The following is a 24,626-nucleotide window of genomic DNA, read 5'->3' as shown; positions in this document are numbered from 1 at the left end:
GGATCTGTTAAGATAACCGTGCCTCTTGCTGGAATACTTCCTGCAATACTTTTGAGACTGCCTGACAGTTAACTTTTGTTTATAGTAGGAGTATATTCTAAAATAATAGTTTAGAAAAATGTAGTGTCAAACATTAACCAGTATATGGCTGTTTGTTATCAGGTATTATGTGATGCATGTGCTAAACAGACTCTTACATGACGGACAGCACAACGGGTTGTTTACACCAGCATCACCACAGACACATGAGGAATGTGTTGCTACTTTACAACTGCTACGATGTCAGCAGGTGATAGGGGTGTTTCAGTACTGTTATAATCTTACAGGCCCACTATTATATATGTGGTTTGTCATTGAAATGTCATGTGGTGCATGACAATGTTAAATCATGTATTTTTAAAAACTCTATTTAAAAAATAATAAAGCTGTGTTAGTAGGAAGGAATTTTAGATGAACTACTCTATTTAAAAAAAAAAGCTGTTAGTAGGAAGGACTTTTAGATAAAGAAGGGATTTTTTTGTCATTAGGTTTAAGGGTCAGAATAAAGGTATCAAGACTGTAAAGCAAGGGTATACATTTGAACCAGTTTCTACCTGGGAATATAAGTAATTTTTTCAATAAACTTTAAGAAAACCTAGAAAGATTTTGAAGTGGAGAAGTACATAGCAAAATGGATATTTTAAATTTATTATTTTGGGCCTATTTGGAGGATAGGTCCCACAGGATGTGGCATGGTCTGATTTAAATTAAATAAACTGATGAGGAAGCTTTTTAAATAGTCCATCACATAATTATTATCCTGAGTTATAATTGAGATGCCAGATTGACTTTTTTCTTTTCTGTGCCACCTACATATTCAGTGACTCATACTCAGCTTTGTTTCTTGTGTTTTGTCTTCATTCTCATGTCTGTCATATTTTAGAGACAGATTATTTCAAATATTCTTTTTTTCTTTTTTTCCTTTTTTTTGAGGTGGGACCTCACTCTGTCACCATGGCTGGAGTGCAGTGGCGTGATCTTGGCTCATTGCAAGCTCCACCTCCTGGGTTCAGGCCATTATCCTGCCTCAGCCTCCCAAGTAGCTGGGTCTACAGGTGTGTGCCACCACACCCAGCTGATTTTTTTGTATTTTTAGTAGAGATGGGGTTTCACCATGTTAGCCAGAATGGTTTCGATCTCCTGACCTCGTGATCTGCCTGCCTCGGCCTCCCAAAGTGCTGGGATTACAGGCATGAGCCACTGCGCCTGGCCCATTATTTCGGTATTTCACACTTGTTAACCTTTTTTCTCATTGCTGCCTTTCTTTACAACATGGAAACTTAAAATTTTAGAAAAAATTTCACTTTTATGAATAACTCATTTCCCTACTCCGGTTCAAGAGAAATAAGGCTTTTCCAGATTGAACCCATGTTACCCAAATAACATGCCTTGGGTTTCCATTTTAATCTGTCTAAAGTTTTCCTCATGCATTTAACTTCCTGGCCTCTTCAGTTTTCTTTGTCTTGTAGGCAGTTGGAACCAAAGAGTAAATCTTAGAAGTTGTCATCCTGTAGTACAGTTTCACTTCTGACATAATGAACTCTCATTTCTTGTCTAGAGTAGATTTATTCTGACCATACTTATCATCACTTAGCCCTCCTTCCTTCTTAATCCTTCCATTGCATTTGTACTTCAGTTTCTGGCTTAGTAGATGTTTTGTCTCACTGTGAAAGCTACTACTTCTGAATCCTGTTGGCTATTTGTTTTTACATCTCTTCCTCATTCTTTAACTCTTAACTGGATGACTGATGAAAATATAACTTAAACTACCTGGGGGCCATTTCACATTTTTGTTTTCTCTTGCCACCTATTTGTATTTATTTCTATTCTTCTATCGAATGGTACTAGCCAGCTTGTACCATGGTGGCGTGGTATTAGTAGCCATAGTGGTAGCAGATTAATACTGTTATGTTTTCTCAGGAAGCTGGACTCTCTCACTTTGATATCTGTGATATCTGTAGTGTCTATTAACTGCTGTCAAACGCCTACAGGTGTTTTTTCAAATCTTAACTTGTCAGTATCGCTGAACTTAGAAAAAAACCTTTGTGGGTATTACTGAAATATGAAAGAGAAGGAAGTATGTTAAAAGTCTCAAATTGTTTGAAATGTGGCCTTACGAGGTGTTCCTTCTGGCTTCTACAGGATGGACGCTCCACAGCTGACTTTGACTGAACTCCGCGTCCTTCTTGAGCAGATGGGCAGCCTACCTTGTGCCATGCATCAGATTGGGGATGTCAAGGTAAGGAGGGGCCTGGAAAGTTGGAATTTTTGTTAACAGCAAATACTCAGGAAGTCTGACATGTCAGGAAAGCTTGAGAACCTAATTATTCTAAACAACCTCCTCATAATAGCAGGTTCTTTCCTGGAAGTGGCAGAGATAAGTGTTCCCATACCATCTCTGTCTTTACAGCTTGCAAGGAAATATCCTTCCAGACTGAAATAATTAAAAACTCTAAACAGGACCTATATAAGACACTGGCTCTTGGGAATGGGATGGAGAGGATTGATTGATTAATTGATTGGTTGACTGATTAATTGATTGGTTGATTGATTGATTTCCCTCCAGACACTAGAGTCTTAGAAATCTTACTAGAGGGATAAGATTGTATTAAAGTGGGTTTGGAAAAAAATTTTGGTAATTAAAGAAGAAAAATGTCATTCTAGGTAAACAGAGGGCCTTTGTTATTATCAGATACATCATGTTTTAGGATGTGGTTGAGAATAAGTGTTAAGCAGTAGGAAATGCCTATAAAAGAAGATGAGAAGTGGAGCAAATCTAGGTGGTTGAGTATTTATGTAGCTAAAGAATCTGCATTTTATCCTATGTCCTTGCAGGATGTCCTGGAACAGGTGGAGGCCTATCAAGCTGAGGCTCGTGAGGCTCTGGCCACACTGCCCTCTAGTCCAGGGCTATTGCGGTCCCTGTTGGAGAGGGGGCAACAGCTGGGTGTAGAGGTGCCTGAAGCCTATCAGCTTCAGCAGCAGGTGGAGCAGGCGCAATGGCTAGATGAAGTGAAGCAGGCCCTGGCCCCTTCTGCTCACAGGGGCTCTCTGGTCATCATGCAGGGGCTTTTGGTTATGGGTGCCAAGATAGCCTCCAGCCCTTCTGTGGACAAGGCCCGGGCTGAGCTGCAAGAGCTGCTGACCATTGCAGAGCGCTGGGAAGAAAAGGCTCATTTCTGCCTGGAGGCCAGGTGGGGCGTAGTCTGTCCCTGTCTGTATCTTGACTATAATCCTCAAAGTTTGGCATGACCCTAAGTATTTCTGTGGTGACCCTTGGGCAACAGACTCCCAGTTGGGCATCTACTAAACTCTAAAGGATTGGCATGATGTATCATGTAGTCCCATCTATATGACATGTCATGTTGATGTTTCACTGTTGTAAAGGCAACAGTTGGGGAAATGTTCCTTGGATGACTTAGTTCCCAGGTGAATGGATGCAGCATGTGACTTACAAGAGACCTACATACCCCACTGCAATGTTAGAGAGTTCCTCGGTGTGGCTTCTTTACTCTGTCCCTCAGACTTTTTATTGCTTATGTTTTCAGCAAGGAAACCTAGGACTTAAAAAAGGTGCATGTATACCTGTAACATGTAATGATAGATTTCTCTTTTTCAAAAAAATTTTAGGCAAAAGCATCCACCAGCCACATTGGAAGCCATAATTCGTGAGACAGAAAACATCCCTGTTCACCTGCCTAACATCCAGGCTCTCAAAGAAGCTCTGACTAAGGCACAAGCCTGGATTGCTGATGTGGATGAGATCCAAGTGAGGATCAGTATTTCTGCTTTACTACATCAGGCCAGCAGTTGGAAGAGAGACAGATATACTTTATAGTTTTTACTTGGTTGGGTTGTGCTAGAAAATGAAGGTGGAAAATTGGAGGATTCCTTGAGGGACCTGAGCATGTCAGAATAGGAACCAAGGGAAGAGAAGCATGAATATGGGTGTAGAGCTAAGCAGAGACTATTGATATATAGAAGTGTACAGAGGAAACAGGATACAACAGAGTGACGTGTATGTGTGGAATTTTTGGTCTGAGCCAATGAAAGTAGGAGTTCAGAGAGAAAAAGAGTTTCTATCACATTTTTCTGTTGCAGAAAATATCTCCAGATTTTCAGTCCTGTGATTATGCAGTATAATACCCAGTATTACTCAGGACAAATTTAGACACAATATTGTTATCATAATTTAAATGAAGTTTCTTTCCCCTATTCCAGAATGGTGACCACTACCCCTGTCTGGATGACTTGGAGGGCCTCGTGGCTGTGGGCCGGGACTTGCCTGTGGGGCTGGAAGAGCTGAGAGAGCTAGAGCTGCAGGTAGTGACAGCACATTCCTGGAGAGAGAAGGCCTCCAAGACCTTTCTCAAGAAGAATTCTTGCTACACACTGCTTGAGGTGAGGTCTGGGACCCAGACCCACAGCCTCTTCTGCATCTCGCCTGGCTGCTGTGAGATGGCGCGTAAAATGAGAACATAGATTTTTTTAGGGGGCACCTGGGTAGGAAGGAGAGGGTGTGGGAGGTGAGGGAAGCCTGGTCATTTCCTGTCTCTCTGCCTGCCTGCCTCAGGTGCTTTGCCCGTGTGCAGATGCTGGCTCAGACAGCACCAAGCGTAGCCGGTGGATGGAGAAGGCGCTGGGGTTGTACCAATGTGACACAGAGCTGCTGGGGCTGTCTGCACAGGACCTCAGAGACCCAGGCTCTGTGGTAAGGAACATGGCCCAGATGGGGAAAAGATGAGTTCTGAGTTTCTCTCTGAAAAGAGGAGAGCCGGTGATGTTAGGGTGTCTGAGCCCTGTTACAGTTCTCCTAGTGTGGGAGCCGGGCATTAGGATGCCAGACAAGGGTAAGGGTGGACTGCTGACCTACTTTCCCCCTCTTCTGGACATGGTAGATTGTGGCCTTCAAGGAAGGGGAACAGAAGGAGAAGGAGGGTATCCTGCAGCTGCGTCGCACCAACTCAGCCAAGCCCAGTCCACTGGCACCATCTCTCATGGCCTCTTCTCCGACTTCTATCTGTGTGTGTGGGCAGGTGCCAGCTGGGGTGGGAGCTCTGCAGTGTGACCTGTGTCAGGACTGGTTCCATGGGCAGTGTGTGTCAGTGCCCCATCTCCTCACCTCTCCAAAGCCCAGTCTGACTTCATCTCCACTGCTAGCCTGGTGGGAATGGGACACAAAATTCCTGTGTCCACTGTGTATGCGCTCACGACGGCCACGCCTAGAGACAATCCTAGCCTTGCTGGTTGCCCTGCAGAGGCTGCCTGTGCGGCTGCCTGAGGGTGAGGCCCTTCAGTGTCTCACAGAGAGGGCCATTGGCTGGCAAGACCGTGCCAGAAAGGCTCTGGCCTCTGAGGATGTGACTGCTCTGTTGCGACAGCTGGCTGAGCTTCGCCAACAGCTACAGGCCAAACCCAGACCAGAGGAGGCCTCAGTCTACACTTCGGCCACTGCCTGTGACCCTATCAGAGAAGGCAGTGGCAACACTATTTCTAAGGTGAGCTTTCCAGGCCAGCCATTGTCCTCATATTTCTGTCTTCTAGCCCCTGTCCTTCTTTTGGCTGCAGTCTTGTCCCTGTTCCCCAGTTGTCAGTCTCCTTTGGCCTAGTCTCGTTGCCCCATTCTACACCTATCCAGATCCCTAGACTCTGATCCCTGTTGGAAAACTGTGTATACTCTCCTTCAGGAGATAGAGGCTCCCAAGTGTTGGGGTTGTGGGAGGAGAGATAGGACCTAGTTCATCAGCTCAATTACTGTTACCCATTCTTTTTTTCCCTGATAGGTCCAAGGACTGCTGGAGAATGGAGACAGTGTGACCAGTCCTGAGAACATGGCTCCAGGAAAGGGCTCTGGTAAGACAGGTGTGGTTTGGGTAGGCTGTTGGCTAAACATAACCGAGTGACCCATGTATTTGTCACCTCTGTTGTGGCCATGGAGGATAAGACCAAGAGTGGCCTCTAACCCAGTCTGTCCCTGCACCCCTCACCCCACGACCTTCCGCCCAGACCTGGAGCTACTGTCCTCACTGTTGCCGCAGTTGACTGGCCCTGTGTTGGAGCTGCCTGAGGCAATCCGGGCTCCCCTGGAGGAGCTCATGATGGAAGGGGATCTGCTTGAGGTGACCCTGGATGAGAACCACAGCATCTGGCAGCTGCTGCAGGCTGGACAGCCTCCAGACCTGGACAGAATTCGCACACTTCTGGAGGTAGGAAGTGGCGTCATGGGCAGGGCAGGAGATTAGGTCCAGCGGGCAGGGATCCCAGTACTGACGTTTTTCTCCTTGTGTGGCTGTGATTGCAGCTGGAAAAGTTTGAACATCAAGGGAGTCGGACAAGGAGCCGGGCTTTGGAGAGACGACGGCGGCGGCAGAAGGTGGATCAGGGTAGAAAGGTTGAGGATCTTGTTCAACAGGAGCTTCAGTCAAAAAGGGCTCGGAGCTCAGGGATTATGTCTCAGGTGGGCCGAGAAGAAGAACATTATCAGGAGAAAGCAGACCGTGAAAATACGTTCCTGACACCTTCCACAGACCACAACCCTTTCTTCAAAGGAAACCAAAATAGGTCACAACACAAGGATTCAGGCTCCTCAGCTGCTTGTCCTTCTTTAATGCCTTTGCTACAACTCTCCTGCTCTGATGAGCAAGAGTTGTGACAGTGGCACCAAAGGTCATTTGTGGTTGTTTTTGTTTGTTTGTTTCTTAAATCCTACTATCTCCTAGCCTGGACCTCAGAAGGAGCTTATTGCCTATCTATAATTTTTCACTGCCAATTTTTGATATCCTCTCTCCTAGAGTTACTGTTAAAAGGTTGGTTCTTAAAGTCCACACCTCGATGCTCAGAAGTGTCTTGCCACCAACATTCCTGCTAGCATACAGGAGTGATTTCGTAAGCCAGTTTCATTCTATTCTGAATAGGGACAAACAAATCTTGAGGAAGCCCAAGTGCATACCTTTATTTTTGCCCCCACCACCCTCTATTTCTGTACTTCAATTTTTGTTTGTTTTTTGTTTTTTTGTCCCTGTCATAAAATATTTTGGTGCTTCAAAACTTGTACCTTCATCGTACCTCCTTTTCTTTTCTCCCCTTGGGTCCTTATTGTAAAAGAAGACAATGTACGGTGTAATTACTTGTAAAGACCAAAAAGAATAGAGAAAAACAAGAATTTCATGACTCTACCTGTGGTCTATTTTTAATTTCATTTCTTTTGTTAAAAATAAACCTGAGTATGTTTGGATACTATGAATATGATTTGAACTTCTTAAACTTTAAGAGTGAAGGACTGAGGTTAGGAAACAACAGTAGCATGGGTCAACATAATTTTTAATAGTCTTGTTCAGGGGAGTGGGGAAGGGTAGATTTTACTTAGAAAACACACATGAGACTTAGGGCCAAGGTTAACGTTTTCTCAAAGGGATGTCCAGTTGACCCAGCACCAGCAGTAGAAAACTTATCTGTCCTACACTTAATTGCTTTGTGCTTTTTATTGAAAATCTGTTGGCTGGACTTGTGTGTGCCAATATCTGAGTTACTTGTTGCATTGCATCATTGAACTATGTGTCTGTCCCCTGTGGCCAGATCACATTGTCTTGGTTACAGTTGCTTTATAGTAAGTCTTACAATAGGGTAGACAGATTCATCTCACTTTTTTGTTTTTCAGATTATTTTAGCAAGTTAAGTCACCAGCTCTCTTTTTCATTATGTAGTTGCTTTTGTGTCCTAAATCTGATTGAGTTGCACCGACACAAGTTATCTCCCTCAGTATTTTCTGTTCTTTCAACTGGTGAATACAATAGCTAATCTAAATCATTTGTTGTAAGAATTCAGTAGGATTGATGTGTAAATATTTCAGGTAAAACCACTATATCAGTATACCACTAATTCAATTCACGGTTCTTGTTTTGTGTGTCTCTGGGTGATCTAATAATATAGACTGTATTATACTCTCTTAATCCCTTTTAGTGAACACATTCTGTCATCGTGGATTGAGTCTCTTGCTTTTCCACTTACTCCTTGCTGACTTGAGTCAGTGTAGATCACGTGATTACCCATAGCATTTCTCATGCCTATAATCATACCTACTTTCCTTATTGTCTACTCTTTTCACCTCTTTCTTTCTTTGATACTGTCATAGGGAACTATAATTAGCTTACCCAGTAACAAAGCTATGCTTGGTGATGACCTAGTAGAGTAGAAATTTCTTCACCTGTCAAAACACAATGTACTTTACCTTACCACACCATAGGGACCAGGTGAAATAAATAGAAAGTCCTGAGATAATTTATCTAAATATGAGAATTGTCTTCTAAACTTCTTTTTTCTCCTCTTCCATAAATAGGAGGAAAGTCGTGATTCTCAAGCCATTACAGATTTCTCTGACACTTGTTAACGGAAAATTCTGATGAGGCATGATGAGAAATTCTGCCTACAAAAATCTCACTAAAGTTCTGAGTCACAAACGGTTCACATACTTCACAGTAAGCAGGCAATCCAAAGTCAGGACAGTTGTATACCTTTCTTAGGTTGCCTCCCCTAATTGGGGCTGTATTAGACATGAGGGGCCAGTTTTGACACTTTTAAAACCATACACAAGGATGCAGCACTAAGTTTTTGCACGTAGGCGAGAATTTACCTTGTGATTAGAAGTTATATGTTCATTAAGAAACATGATGAAATCTGCAGCAAAAGTTTAATTTCACAGGCCATTCAGTGTTCTCTGAGATAATTCTAATTCAGAAAAAAATTTAATCTTGGTTTAAAAAAATTGTAGTAAAACTTTACCACTGGTAGGCCAGCTGTCTTGGTCTCTTCTGCTGTGAGAAAAAATATCTCAAGACTTGGCAATTTATAAACTTAAATGTATTGCTCACAGTTCACATTGTAAACATATACAGCACAAACTTCTGGAGGGACCTGCGCCATACCTGGGCCCATTTCAGCCACAGCTGACAGAGCTAAGGAGTGCTGCACCAGAATTCAGGAAATCAAGTTTTGGAGTGGTACTGCGCAGTGAGCCCCAGGTCCAAGGGCACTCTAGACCTCCCGTTTAAAACCCTCTACTTTCAAGACCCTGACTAATACTCTGGGCCTGTAATGGGTACGATATAATCAAAGAACTCCAAAATGTTTTATGGTAGTTCTTGTTAGGATGAATAGCATCTGACTCCCTTATGTCTGCTAATCTTAATGAAATGTTATATGGACACATGCCTGTTTTCTCCTGAACACGCTTTTTCATTCTTAACATGGCCCAGCTGAGAACTTTCCAAATCTTTAAGTTCTGCTTCTTTTTCAGTTACAAATTTGATCTTTATTTCTCCTCACATTTTACTGTAAGCAATCATGAGAACCATGCCACACCCTTAAGCCTTTGTTTAGTTGCTTCTTCCACATGTCTTAGTTTCATCACTGTTCATTTCCGCCCTTCAGAAACACTAGGACACAAAACTCAGCCAAATTCATTGCCACTTTCTAACAAGGATGGCCTTTTTCCAATTTCCAATGAGATAATATTTATTCATCTAACGTGCTGTCAGATTTTTTTCTTCACCCAGTTTTTTGTTTTGAAAAGTTTCAAGATTTCATAATTTGAACAGGACAATGAACATCTCTGTCCTTCACATAGATGTGATGATGTACCAGTTAATATTCTGTGCCCGTGGACTCACTCCTCTCTCTCTTTCTCTCTCACTCTCTTTCTCTGTCTCTCTTATATGCACACACACACACATGCCTTTTTTGATGAACCATTTGTAAGGAAGTTCCAACACCCGTGTAATTCACTCCTAACTTCTTAGTCACTCTCTTTCCCTGTCTCTTACACTCAAACACACACACACACGCATTTTTTGATGAACCATTTGTAAGGAAGTTCCAACACCCGTGTAATTCACTCCTAACTTCTTAAGTATCTCCTAAGAACAAGAACATTCTCCTACCTGTTTTCATTCATCCTCAAGATAATGATGTTCAGTTCGCAGATGCTATGATTCTTCTAAGCCAGTAAGAAAAATGGTGTCTGTTTTCCCTGTAACACAGGATTCACTCAATGGAATTAATTCTACTCTGCCTACTTCACAGGGTGCATTGCCAGAGGCCGGCTCTCTGTAAGCCTCTCGAAGAATAGGAAAGTATTTCTGCCCTCCAAAAGCTTACAGTGCTGTGGAAAATGTTGGCAAATCAGATGCAATAATACATATGCAAGTACTTAAGTTTTATCAACTTTTAATGCCATTATATACATGAAAAATACTATTTTTGTCTCTGTTAATTCTTTTTCTCAAAGAAAATGGGATTTAGGAAAATGAGAAAGTGTGAAAAAACATCAGACTGTAGTAGCATTTGGAAAACAATGAGATTTTTTAAGATGTTTGAAGGCATAGTGAGTATGTCTTAAAACTATTATGTTTTTCTTATCAGAGGAATATATTGTGATTGTACTGCCTTGTAATTTCAAGTATTGTGCACCCTATTAACTGGTGTTCTTTTTTTAAAATATTTGTTTCTCTGCATATAACCTTGCTTTTTTCCTTCAACTTTTTAGTTCTGGGGTACACATACAGGATGTGCACGTTTGTTACATAGGACGTGTGCCATGGTGGTTTGCAGCACACATCGTTCCATCACCTGGGTATTAAGGCCTGCATGCATTAATTCTTCCTGATGCTCTTCCTCCCTGATGCCGGAACCCCTTGCCACTGACAGGTCCCCATGTGTGTTATTCCCCTGTCCCCACCCATGTGTTCTTACCATTCACCTGCCACTTGTGCGAATGAATATGCAGTGTTTCGTTTCCTGTTCCTGCATTAGTTTGCTGAGGAAAATGGCTTCCAAGTCCATCCATGTCCCTATAAAGGATGTGATCTTGTGCTTTTTATGGCTGCATAGTATTCCACGGTATATATGTACCACACTTTATTTATTTAGTCTATCATTTATGGGCATTTGTGTTGATACTATGTCTTTGCAATTGTGAACAGTGCTGCTGTGAACATACATGTGCATGTATCTGTATAAAAGAATTTATATTCCTTGGGGTGTATGCCCAGTAAGAATCATGATACTGACTCTTCCAATCCATGAGCCTGGAATGTTTTTCCATTTGTTTCTGTCCTCTGATTTCCTTGAGCAGTGGCTTGTGTTCTCCCTGAAGAGGTCCTTCACTTCCCTTGTTAGCCATTTTCGTAGATATTTTATTCTCATTGTGGCATTTGTGAATGGGAGTTCATTAATGATTTGACTCTAGGCTTGCCTGTTGTTGGTGTATAGGAATGCTTGTGTTTTTCACATTGATTTTGTATCCTGAGACTTTGCTGAAGTTGCTTATCAGTTTAAGTAGCTTTTGGGCTGAAACTGTGAGACAATTTGACTTCCTCTCCTCCTATTTGAACACCCTTGTTTCTCTTGCCTGATTGCCCTGGCCAGAACTTCCCACACTGTGTTAAATAGGAGTGGTGAGAGAGGGCATCTTCGCCTTGTGCAGGTTTTCAAATGGTATGATACTGGCTGTGGGATTGTCTTAAATGGTTCTTACTGTTTTGAGGTATGTTTCTTCAATACCTAGTTTATTGAGTTTTTAATATGAAAGGATGTTGAATTTTATTGAAGGCCTTTTCTGTGTCATAATCCTGTACTTTTTGCCTTTGGTTCTGTTTAAGTGATGAGTTACATCTATTGATTTGCTTATGTTGAATCAACCTGGGATCCTGGGAATGAAGCTGACTTGGTTGTGATGGATGAGCCTTTTGGTATGCTGCTGGATTGGTTTACCAGTATTTTATTGAGGATTTTTGTGTCGATATTCATCAGGGATGTTGGCCTGAAGTTTTTTTGTTGTATCTCTGACAGGATTTGGTATCAGGATGATGCTGGCACTGGCTGTATTTCTACCAGACTTCCAGTCACAACCATTTAGATAACGTCTAAGAAGACTGAGGCTGTCTACAGCTCTCTTTTTTTGAGTCCTTACGAGAATCATCCTCATGGTCTGTTCGTGGCAAAATAGGCTTTCTGCAACATGTTCCTTTATATTTTTCCAGCCTCTTCCCCATAACTCCTTTTGAAGACATTTCCATATTTTCAGGTGTTTCATATAGCAACACTTCACTCTGCTTACCAGTGTCTGTGTGAGTCTCTTCCTGCTGCTATAACAAATTGCCTTACACAGAGTCGTCTATAAACAGCATAAATTTAATAGTGACAGCTGAGTCTGGAAAGTCCAAGATCAAGGCACAGCAGCTTGTTAGTCTGGTGAACGGTGCTCTCTCCTTTCACAACAGTGTGTTGAATGCTGTGCCCTCACCTGGCACGTGGACAGGCAAGAGGACTAGCTAGGTTTTTCCCTTCACCCCTTGTATAAGGTAGTTAATCCTTTTATGAAGGCTCCACCTTGATGACCTGGTCATCTACCACTTAATATTGTCATATTGAGTTTCCAGTCTCAAAATGAATTTTGGAGGGGACAAAAATATTCAAATCAAATGCTATCAAACTGTATTGTAGGTAAGTAGGATATTTCAACTGGTATTTTGATGAAGATGTATGGAATGGATGATGTTTAAGTTGATAAAAATGAGTAAAGTTCACAATTAATGCTGTTGTTACAGAAACAGATGTTAGGCTCAAATATTTTCTGCGTAGTGCCTGCAGTTAACTGAAATACAGTGAACAACTATTGGCTTTAAACACCACATATTTTCACATGGCTTGTAAACTCGGTTTTTTTTTTTTTTTTTTGCACTACAATTTCTAGCTCATCTTAGCATATTCGACTTCAGATTGTACTGAATTTGTGTTTTCTCAGCTTCTTTAAAAATATTATCACCTGCTATAGATTACATATTTATGTACGCCCAAAATTCATATGTTGAAGGCTAATCCTTAATTTGATGGCATCTGGTGGTGGGACCATTGGGAGGTGCTGAGGTCATAAGGGCAGAGCCCTGGTGAATGGAATTTGCACCCTTATAAAGACACTCCAGAGAGTTCCCTGTCCCGTCCGCTGTGTGAAAACACAGTGAGATCCACTGTGAACCAGGAAGTTCACACTCCACAGATACCAAGTTTATCACCTCTTTGCAGTTGCCAACATTTGGAGCTATGAGAAATAAATGCAGCATCCAGAACTGTGAGAAATAAATATCTTTTGCTTATAGGCCACCTAAAGTAAGTTTTTATAACAGCCCAAATGGTGTAGCATGTTGCCTATTAACTGTTTCATACAAAGCATACAAGGCTAATTCTATAGTTACTTCCAGCTTTACAATGGCTTCCCAAATGCAAAAATGAGCAATAGTAGTAGTATCTGTCAACTTAAAAGTGAAGGAAATTAATTTGCCACTATTTATTTCATTTTCATTGCATTTCTCCGTGTTTTCAACTCTTCAATCAACTGTTTCTTCCAAAACACTAATTGTCTTTATTTTCTCGGGACACAGTTCTTAAGCTGCTGCAATCAAACACAGTGTAATAGATTCAATATTGGTAAATTGCCATGCCTCCTTGGCCACCAAATCGGCTATTTGTAAACGTACTTTAGTTCCATGCTGATACTCATTTTTTTATTTTTGTGAATAAATTCTGCTTTGATGAGATACAAATTTTCTGTTTTTTCTAACGACAGCTTTCCTATGAACTGAAAATATGAGTGCTTAATTGGTGGTCTCCTTTTTTCTTTTCAGTGCTTCTCTTTTATTTCTTTCATTTTTTTCTTTTGTTTGCACTACCTACTATGCTTGCATTCCTTTATTTACAATATCTTACTTATTACAATTCGCATTTTGCACAATAGGTTACTAAAACTAACTGCTCCTGTTTAAAACTTTGTCCCACATTGATCAACATATTTCTTTTTTCATACTCCCCCTCCACCCACCCTTTGCTTTCTGGTAACCATCAATCAGCTCTTTACTTATATGAGTTGAACTTTCTTAGATTTCATGTATAAATGAGATACTGTGATATTTGCTTTTCTGTGTCTGGCTTATTTCACTTAACATAATATCCTCCAGGTTTATTCTTGTCCCAAATGAGAGAATCTGTCTCTGCCCCCTATTTTAAGGATAAAATTGTATATATTGTATAGTATTATTCCATTACTGTTAGAAATACATAAATGTCCACCATCACATGAATGGTTTTCTAACAGTGGACACTTATGGTAGCCTCCATATCTTAGCTACTGTGAATAGTGCAGCAATGAATATGGGAGCACAGATATATCTCCAACATAACCAATTTCATTGTTTTCACATGTACCCAGAAATGGCATTGCTGAATTATTTGGTAATTCTATTTTTAATTTTTAGGAAATTTAATGCTGTTTTTCGTAGTGGCTGTATTAACTTCCATTCCCACAAATAGCACACAAGAGTTCCCTTTGCTCCGCACTTTCACCAGCACTTCTTATCCTTTGTCTTTTTTATAATAACCATTCTGTCAGGTATGAACGGTAATAACTCACTGTGGTTTTGACTGGCATTTCTGTAACAATTAGTTACAATGAGCATTTTTTCACATACCAGTTGCCTTTTCTATGCCTTTTTGGAGAACTGTCCATTTTTGTCCTTACCCATATTTTGATTGGCTTATTTATTTTCTTGGCATTAAAGATGTTTCAGTTTTTTATACATTTTGGATACTAGCCTCATATCAGATGTATGGCTTGGAAACATTTTCTTTCAGTTGATGGGTGGTCTCTTTAGCCTGTTGTTTTCTTTACTGTGCAGAAGCCATTTTGTTTATTTTTGCTTTTGTTCTCTGTGCTTTGAGGTCATGTCCAAGAAATGCTTTCCCAGACGAATTGTTGTGGAGCAATTTTTCTCTGTTTTCCTTCAGTGCTTTCACAGTTTCATGTCTTAACTTTAAAAGTCTTTAATCCATGTTCCATTGATTTTTCTATATGGTATGAAATAAGAGTCCAGTGCTAGTCTTCTGCTCGTAGGTATCAAGTTCTCCCAACACAGTTTCTTAAAGAGACTGTACTTTTCTCATTTTGTGATCTTGACATCTGTCAAAAATCACTCCATCACAAATGCATGGGTTTATTTCTGGGCTCTACGTGTGTCTGTGTTATACCAATACCATGAGGTTTAGTTAACCGTTCTTTTGTAATCATTTTTGAAATCAGGTGATGTGATTCCTCCAGCTTTGTTGTTTTTGCTCATGATCGTTTTTACTGTTTGAGGTCTTTTGTTGTTACATACAAATTTGGGGGTCATTTTATTCTACCTCTGTGAATAAAGTCATTTGGAATTTCGATAGGGGTTGCATTGTGTCTGAAGACTTGTTGGGATAGTATAGACATATTTTATATATATATTTTATGGTGGAATTTTGCTCTTGTTTCCCAGTCTGGAGTGCAGTGATGCAGTCATGGCTCACTGCAACCTCTGCCTTTGACATTCTCCTGCCTTAGCCTCCCAAGTAGGGATTAAAGGCGCCTGCCATCATGCCTAATTTTTGTATTTTTAGTAGAGATGGGGTTTCATCATGTTGGCCAGGTTGGTCTTGAACTCCTGACCTTGTGATCTGCCCACCTCAGCTTCCCAAAGTGCTGTGATTACAAGTGTGAGCCACTGCGCCTAGCTGATAGTATGGACAGTACTTTTTCCTGACCACAAAAGGGATATGTTGTATATTTGTATCATCTACCAGTTCTCTTTTCAATGTTTTATAGTTTTCAGTATGCAGATTGGTTAAATTTACTGCTAGGTATTTTTTAAGATGATACTATTATTCAAGTTCTTTCTTAATTTTTTAAAAAATAATTCTTTATTACCGTGCAGAAATGCTGCTGATTTTTGTGTATAGATTTTGAACCCTGCAACTTTACTGCATTCACTTATCAGTTCCAACAGTTGTTTAGTGGAGGCCTTAGGGATTTCTGTACACCAGATTATGTCATTGACAGAGACCATTTTAATTCTTCCTTTTCTATCTGAATGTCTTCTATTCCTTACTTTTGTTGGTGGTGGTTATAGTGAGTGTCTAATTGCTGTGATTAGATCTTCCAGTAAGGTGTACAACACACTACCACCACTTCTATTCAATACATTAGAATACAAGTAATGAGAGTGGGTATCTTTGTTTTGTTGTTGTTCTTCCAGAAAAAAACCTTGTTTCACTGTTGAGTATTATGATGAGTAAGCTGTGGGTTTTGTATTCTTTCGTTCCTCATTTATTGAGAATTTATATTTTGAAAGTATGAGGAATTTGTTGAAATGCTTTCTTTGCATCTAATGAGATGATTGTATGGTTTTTTTGTTCTTCATTATGTTGAAATGGCATATCAGGTTTTTTTCTTTGCGTATGTTGAACCACTGTTTGCATCCCAGGGATGAATCCCACTTGATCATGGTGAATGACCCTATCAGTGTGCTGTTGAATTCAGTTTTTAGTATGTTCTTGAGGATGTTTACATCAAACTTTATCAGAGATACTGGCCTGCAATTTTATTTTCTTGTAGTGTCCTTCTTTGCCTTTTATATCAGACTGGTATCTAGCCTTATAAAATCAGTGAGGAACTCTTCCTTCAGTTTTTTTGGAAAACCTTGAAAAAGATTGGTCTTAGTGAGAGACCGGACTAGCTGGATTTCCTAGGCCAACTAAGAATTCCTAAGCCTAGCTGGGGAAGTTGACTGCACCTACCTTTAAACATGGGGCTTGTAACTCATTTCACACCCAACCAATCAGGTAGTAAAGAGGGCTCACTAAAATACAAATTAGGCTAAAAGCAGGAGGTAAAGAAATAGTCAAATCATGTATCGCCTGAGAGCACAGGGGGAGGGACAATGATCAGGATATAAACCTAGGCATTCGAGCAGGAAGTGGCCAGCCCCTTTTGGGTCCCCTCCCATTGTGTGAGAGCTCTCTTTTCACTCTTAAATCTTGCAGCTGCACATTCTTCTGGTCCGTGTTTGTTCAGGCTCGGGCTTAGCTTTCACTTGCCATCCAGTCCAGCACTGCTGAATGCTGTGACCCACCTTTGACTCCCACCCCTCCGGATCCAGCAGGGTGTCTGCTGTGAGTCGCCCATTGCCACTCCTGATTAGGCTAAAGGCTCGCCATTGTTCCTGCATGACTTAAGTGCCCAGGTTTGTCCTACTCAAGCTGAGCCCTAGTCATAGGGTCCCATGGTTCTCTTCCATGACCCACGGCTTCTAATAGAACTATAACACCCACCACATGGCTCTATGTTCCATTCCTTGGAATCTGTGAGGCAAGAACCCCAGGTCAGAGAACAAAAGGCTTGCCTCCATCTTGGGAGTGGCCTGCCACCATCTTGGGAGCTCTAAGAACAAAGACCTACCGATAACATTAGGTCCTCATTAAACGTTTGGTAAAATTTACTCATGAAGTTACCAGGCTTTGCTTTAGTGGAAGACTCGTATTGCTAATTCCGTCTCCTTATGTGTATGATCTGTTCAGGTTTTCTATTATGTTCTGATTCAGTTGGTAGATTTTGCTTGTCTATGCATTTACCCGTTTCTTGAGGATTTTCCCGTGTAGCAGCATATAATTGTTCATAGTAGTCTCTTACGATTCTTTGTGTTTTTGTGGTATCAGTTTTAATGTCTTCTCTTGAATTGTGTTCATTTGAGACATCTTTTTTCGTCTTTTTAAATTAGTCTGGCTAACGTATGCTGTTTTATCATCTTGGTGAACCAGTGCTTAGTTGCTTAGTTGCATTGATCTTTTCTGTTGTCTTTCTACTCCCTATTTGTGTATTTCTGCGCTTTCTTGTTTTCTTCCTTCTACTGATTTTCGGTTGTTTTGGTTTTTCTTTTTTATATTCTTGAGATGTAACAGTAAGTTATCCATTTGATATCTTTTTGGATGTAGGCATTTATTGCTATAAACTTCCCTCTTGGAACTGCTTTTTCTTCATTCTTTAAATTCTGATGTGTTGTGGTTTTATTTGTATTCATCTCATAAGACTTACCTTTTACAGTTAAAATGTTCTAATTTAAGCTGATAGTACCTTAATTTTATTACCTCATGAAGACTCTTCATTTGTTTCATATTTTGTATATTCTGCTGTTGAAGGGAAAATTCTGTTCTTATCTGGTAGGTATATCTAGTCTAAAGTGTTGTTCTAATTCACTAATTCAATAGAACTTTTGGTTCTATTGAAATGTCCCATTGTTACTAAATTGAAGTTCGTAGAATCTTTCCAATCTATTACATCGTTTATATATATAGGTACACTGATGAAGAGCGTGTGCATTTTACAATTGGTACAGAATTTTAATTAACACCCCATTATCATAATTTGATAATAGTCCCCCACTCTCTTTACAGCTTTTTACTGGAAGTCTTGTTTTCTGATATGAGTATAGCAACATCTCCTCTTTTGTGATCAACATTTGCTTGGAATAGCTTTTTTAATCTCTTTACTCTAAGTCTCTGTGTGTTGTTAAGTCTACTGTGAGTGTCTGGTTAGTGGTGCCATATTGTTTAATATTTTTTGTTTTTTTTAAATCTAACTTGCCTTTCTGGGTCTTTTGATTGAAGAATCCATATAGTTAACAACTTACTACTTGCATTTTGTTAATTTTTGACTGACTGTTTTGTTCTCTTCTGCACTTTGTTTTTGATTAGTTGTGTTTTATCAGTGGTGTATTTTTGTCTCTTGTGTAACTACTAGAGATTTTTTTTCTATTACGAAGCATAGTTCTTATGTAAAACATCTTGTATTGTTCTAATTTAAGCTGATAGTATGTTAATTACTATATGAAGACTCTACCTTTTCCTTTCCCACCTTTTATGCTATTAATGTTGTACTATGCAACTGTTTGTATTGGGTATCCACTAAGGAGTTCTGTATAGTATAGTTGTTATTAATACATTTGTTTTTTATATTTGTATACTAATTTTAATAGTAATTTAAACATTACTTTTGGAGTAGGAGAGTATATTGTATTGACTGTTCATTTAACTTTACTGGAGAGCCATATGTTTTGTTATTATTATTTATCATGCTTTTGTTTCACATGGAAAAACCTTTTAGACATTTCTTATAAGTCTTGTCTCATGGTGATAAACTCTCAGATTTTGTTTGTGTTAAAATGTACTTACCTGTTTTTTATTGCTGAAATACAGCTTTGCAGTTTAGAGTATTTTTAATAAGCTTTTTAAAATTTTATTTTAGCACTTTCAGCATGTCATCCCACTTTCTCCTCACTTGCAAGTATTTTGTTAAGAAGTTTCCCAATAGCCTTACCTAGAAGACCCCTTTGAGTTTATCCTCTTGCTGCTTTCAAGATTATTTTCATCTTTGATTTTTACAATTTGATTAATGTGTCTTGGAGTATTCTGTTTTAAATTGATCCTAATTGTGGCATTTTGAATTTCTTGAGTTCATATCCCTCCTAGAATTCGGGAAGTGTTTGTACAGTACATATTTAAATAAGCTTCCTGCTCTTCTTTCTCTCCTGTTTTGTGTACACTCATAATTGTTATATTATGCATGGATGTGGTGCCACAGACCACTTTTAACTTTTCGTTTTATTTTTTTCCAGTCTTTCTTTTGTTGTTGTTCCTCTAATTGGCTAATTTCATCTGACCACTGTTTGAGCTTGTCAGTTCTTTCTTCTGCATGATCAGCTATGCTGTTGTAACTATTGAAATTTTAAATCTAATATTAAATTGTAAATATTTAAAATTCTTTCTTTGCATTTATATACCTGTAGGGGTCCTGGTTAGTTCTTTTTTAAAAAATCTGTTTCTTAATTTTTAAATTGTACTCACGCATTCTTTCCTTAATAAACTTTTTTTTTTTTTTTTTTTTTTTTTTTTTGAGACGGGTCTCTGTCGTCCATGCTGTAATGCAGTGTAGCACCCTCGGCTCACTGCATCACTGCAACCTCCACCTCCTAGGTTCAAGTGATTCTCCTGCCTCAGCCTTCCGAGTAGCTGGGACTACAGATGTTTGCCACCACTCCTGGCTGATTTTTGGGGTTTTTTTGTTTGTTTCTTCTGAGTAGAGATGGCATTTCACCATATTGGCCAGGCTGGTCTCGAATTCCTGACCTCTGGTGATCCGCCTGCCTCAACATCCCAAAGTACTGGCATTACAGGTGTGAGCCATCACTCCTGCCCCCTAATAACCTTTTATTGTCTGTTTGTATTTTTTCTCATGCATGGAGCTTTTTAAGACTCTCATTTTGAATTCTTAGGAATTTCATAGATCTCCATTATTTTATGTCAGTTACTGATTATGTCAGTTATTAATTCGCTTTGTTGGTATCATGTGTACCTGTATAGCTTGCGTTGTTGTTTGTGCATTTGGAGGAGCAAAACAGCACTTTGAGTCTCGCACGATGATTTTGGTTAAAGTCTTCTTTTGTTAGGTCTGTGAGCTGACAATTTTGCCTCTGAGATCACAGTTGATTTGCTTTGACATAGATCTTCTAGCTGATACTGGTCCAAAGAAACTGACTTTGCCAGGCCTATCTTGGACACTACCAGCATTTTACAGCCTCGTACTGAAATCCCATGATTCCCACAGAGAGACAAGAGACTGTAAATGAGAGCAGAATGCCTTTTGTCGTGATGGGATATGAGTGGGTGACCTTTTATCTGACTACTGTCAGCCTCTATCACCATGGCTCACACTTGTAATCCCAGGACTTTGGGAGGCCACAGTGGTTGGATCACATGGTCAGGAGTTTGAGACCAGCCTGGCCAACAGGGTGAAACCCCGTCTCTACTAAAAATATAAAATTAGACTGAGGCTGACAAGATGGCCAAATAGAAACACCTTTGGTCTGCAGCTCCCAGCAAGATCAACCTAGAAGGTGGGTGATTTCTGCATTTCCAACTGAGGTATCCAGCTCATTTCATTGGGACTGGTTAGACAGTGGGTGCAGCCCATGGAGGGTAAGCCAAAGCAGGGTGGGCGTCACCTCACCCAGGAAGCAAAATGGGTCAGGGAACTCCCTCTGCTAACCAAGGAAAAATGAAGGATTGTGCCTTGAGCACTGTGCCCCTGGGATTCCAGCACAAAACTGGGCGGCAATTTGGATAGACTCTGAGCTAGCTGCAGGAGCTTTTGTCATACCCCAGTGGTGCATGGAATGCCAACAAGTCAGAACCTTTCACTCCCCTAGAAAGGGGGCTGAAAACAGGGAGCCAAGTGGTCTAGCTCAGTGGATCCCATCCCCACTGAGCCCAAAAAGCTAAGATCTACTGGCTTCAAATTCTTGTAGCACAGCAGTCTGAAGTGGACCTGGGATGCTTAAGCTTGGAGGGGGAGGGGTATCCGCCATTACTAAGGCTTGTGTAGGTGGTTTTTCCCTCACAGTGTAAACAAAGCCATGGGGAAGTTTCAACTAGTGGAGCCCTCTGCAACTCAGCAAAGCCACTGTAGCCAGACTGGCTCTATACATTCCTCCTCTCTGGGCAGGGCATCTCTGGGGGAAAAAAAAAAAAAAAAAAAAAGCAGTAGTGCCAGTCAGGGTCTTAGAGATAAAACTCCCATCTCATAGGACAGAGCACACGGGGGAAGGGGCAACTGTGGGCACAGCTTCAGCAGAAGATCTAAAGAAAGCAACAGATCTCCCAGCACAGCATTTGAGCTCTGCCAAGGGTAAGACTGTCTTGTCAAGTGGGTCCATGAATCCCACATATCCTGACTGGGAGACACCTCCCAGCAGAGGTTGACAGACCTCTCATGCAAGACAGCTCTGGCTGGCATTTGGCGGGTGCCCCGCTGGGAGGAAGCTTTCAGAGGAAGGAACAGGCAGCAATCTATGCTGTTCTGCAGCCTCCACTAGTGATAGCCATGCAAACAGGGTATGCAGTAGACCTCTAGCAAACTCCAGCAGACCTGTAGCAGAGTGGCCTGACTGTTGGAATGAAAACTAAGGAACAGGAATAACATCAACAAAAAGGACATTCATTCAGAAGCCCCATTAAAAGGCCACCAACATCAAATGCCAAAGGTAGATAAATCCATGAAGATGAGGAGAAACCAGCACAAAAAAGCTGAAAGTTCCAAAAACTGGAACGCCTCTTCTCCTCCAAAGAATCACAACTCCTCACCAGCAAGGGGACACAACTGGATAGAGTAGGAGTTTGACGAATTGACATAAGTAGGCTTCAGAAGGTGGGTGAGAACAAACTCCTCCAAGCTAAAGGAGCATGTTCTAATCAGAGATTGAAGATCAAATTAATGAAATAAAGTGTGAAGAAAATATTAGAGAAAAAAGAAAAAAAAGGAATGAACAAAGCATCCAAGAAATATGGGACTATCTGAAAAGACCCAAACTATGTTTGATTGGTGTACCTGTAAGTGACAGGAAAAATGGAACAAAGTTGGAAAACACTCTTCAATATATTATCCAGTAGAACTTCCCCAACCTAGCCAGACAGACCAACATTCAAGTTCAGAAAATATAGAGAACACTGCAAAGATACTCCCCAAAGGGAAACACATCAGACTAACAGTGGGTCTCTCTGCAGAAACCCTACAAGCCAGAAGAGAGTTAGGTCCAATATTCAACATTTGTAAAAAAATAATTTTCAACCCAGAGTTTCATATCCCACCAAACTATTTCTCCATAAGCAAAGGAGAAATAAAATCCCTTACAGACAAGTAAATGCTGAGAGATTTTGTCACCACCAGGCCTGCCCTACAAGATCTCCAGAAGGAAGCACTAAACATGGAAAGGTACCAGCCAGTGCAAAAACACCAAATTGTAAAGCCCATCAACACTATGAAGAAACTGTGTCAACTAATAGGCAAAATAGCCAGCTAGCATCATAATGACAGAATCAAATTCACACATAAAAATATTAACCTTAAATGTAAACAGCTGAATGTCCCAATTAATAGACACAGACTGGCAAATTGGATAAGGAGTCAAGATGCTTCGTTGTGCTGTATTCATGAGACCCATCTCACATGCAGAGACACACATAGGCTCAAAATAAAGTGACGAAATATTTATCAGGAAATGGAAAGCCAAAAAAATCCTAGTCTGACAAAACAGAGATTAAACCAACAAAGATCAAAAGAGACAAACAAGGGCATTCCGTAATGGTAAAGGGGTCAATGCAACAAGAATAAGTATCTTAAATATATATGCACCCAATACCGGAGCACCCAGATTCATAAAGCAAGTTCTTAGAGACCTACAAAGAGATTTAGATTCCCACACAATAATAGTGCGAGATTTTAACAACCCACTGTCAATATTAGACACATCAACGAGACAGGAAATTCACAAGATTATTCAGGTCTTGAACTCAGCTCTGGACCAAGTGGACCTAATAGACATCTACAGAACTCTCCACCCCAAATCAACAGAATATACATTCTTCTCAGCACCACATCGTACTTACTCTAAAATTGGCCACGTAATTGGAAGTAAAGCACTCCTTAGCAAATGCAAAAGAACTGAATTCATAACAGTCTCTCAGACCACAGTGCAATCAAATTAGAACTCAGGATTAAGAAACTCATTCGAAACTGCACAACTACATGGAAACTGAACAATCTGCTCCTAAATGATTACTGTGTAAATAACGAAATGAAGGCTGAAATAAAGATGTTCTTTGACACGAATGACAACAAGGACACAATACACCAAGATCTCTGGGAATCCAAGAGCTTGTTTTTTGAAAAGATCAACAAAATAGACCGCTGGCCAGACTAATAAAGAAGAAAAGAGAGAAGAATCAAATAGATGCAATAAAAAATGATATAGGGGATATAATCACTGATCCCACAGAAATACAAACTACCATGAGAGAATACTATAAATACCTCTATGCAAATAAACTAAAAAATCTAGAAGAAATGGACAAATTCTGGGACACATACACCCTCTGAGTCTAAACCAGGAAGAAGTTGAATCCCTGAATATTCCAGTAACGAGTTCTGAAATTGAGGCAGTAATTAATAGCCTCCCAACCAAAAAAAGTCCAGGACAAGATAAATTCACAGTTGAATTCTACCAGAGGTACAAGGAGGAGCTGGTACCATTCCTCCTGAAATTATTCCAAACAATAGGAAAAGAGGGACTCCTCCCTAACTCATTTTATGAGGCCAGCATCATCATGATACAAAAACTTGGCAGAGACAACAACAAGAAAAGTTTAGGCCAATATCCCCGATGAACATCGATGCAAAAATTCTCAATAAAGTACTGGCAAACCTAATCCAACAGGACATCAAAAAGCTACCCACCACGATCGAGTCAGCTTCATACCTGGGATGCAAGGCTGGTTCAGACATATAGAAATGAATAAATGTAATCCATCACATAAACAGAATCAATGACAAAAGCCACAGGTTTATCTCCATAGATGCAGAACAGTCCTTCAACAAAATTCAATGTCCCTTCATGCTAAAAACTCTCAATAAACTAAGTATTGATGGAAGGTGTCTCAAAATGAGGGCTATTTATGACAAACTTACAGCCCATATTATACAGAATGGGCAATAACTGGAAGCATTCCCTTTGAAAACCGGCATAAGACAAAGCATGAGACATCGTATTGGAAGTTCTGGCCAGAGCAATCAGGCAAGAGAAAGAAATAAAGGGTATTAAAATTGTAAGAGAGGAAGTCAAATTGTGTCTGCT

The 24,626-nt window shown here is 40.3% G+C and overlaps 1 protein-coding gene across 6 annotated transcripts in view; it reads left to right on the top strand.

The window, feature by feature from the left end:
* Positions 1 to 7,282, top strand: part of KDM5D (lysine demethylase 5D) — a 45,277-nt gene extending 37,995 nt beyond the window's left edge. For 2 of the 6 annotated variants that reach the window (XM_054473443.2, XM_063660998.1), the window contains exons 19-27: positions 2,182 to 2,278; positions 3,106 to 3,233; positions 3,670 to 3,808; positions 4,261 to 4,440; positions 4,613 to 4,750; positions 4,938 to 5,537; positions 5,823 to 5,892; positions 6,046 to 6,245; positions 6,341 to 7,282. In XM_054473443.2, the coding sequence (XP_054329418.1) occupies positions 2,182 to 2,278; positions 3,106 to 3,233; positions 3,670 to 3,808; positions 4,261 to 4,440; positions 4,613 to 4,750; positions 4,938 to 5,537; positions 5,823 to 5,892; positions 6,046 to 6,245; positions 6,341 to 6,691 (1,903 nt within the window). In that variant the 3' untranslated portion in view covers positions 6,692 to 7,282. Of the gene's footprint in view, positions 1 to 2,181; positions 2,279 to 2,874; positions 3,234 to 3,669; positions 3,809 to 4,260; positions 4,441 to 4,612; positions 4,751 to 4,937; positions 5,538 to 5,822; positions 5,893 to 6,045; positions 6,246 to 6,340 lie in introns of those variants that run through there. The other 4 variants (XM_054473439.2, XM_054473440.2, XM_063660997.1 and 1 more) reach the window with 3 other exon arrangements.
* The last annotated feature ends 17,344 nt before the right edge of the window (positions 7,283 to 24,626 follow it).

The sequence above is a fragment of the Pongo pygmaeus genome, chromosome Y (genome assembly GCF_028885625.2).
Source record: "Pongo pygmaeus isolate AG05252 chromosome Y, NHGRI_mPonPyg2-v2.0_pri, whole genome shotgun sequence".
In the NCBI taxonomy this organism is placed as follows: Eukaryota; Metazoa; Chordata; class Mammalia; order Primates; family Hominidae; genus Pongo; species Pongo pygmaeus.
Note: the sequence above shows the minus strand (reverse complement) of the source record. Positions and strands in the feature narration are given on the sequence as shown.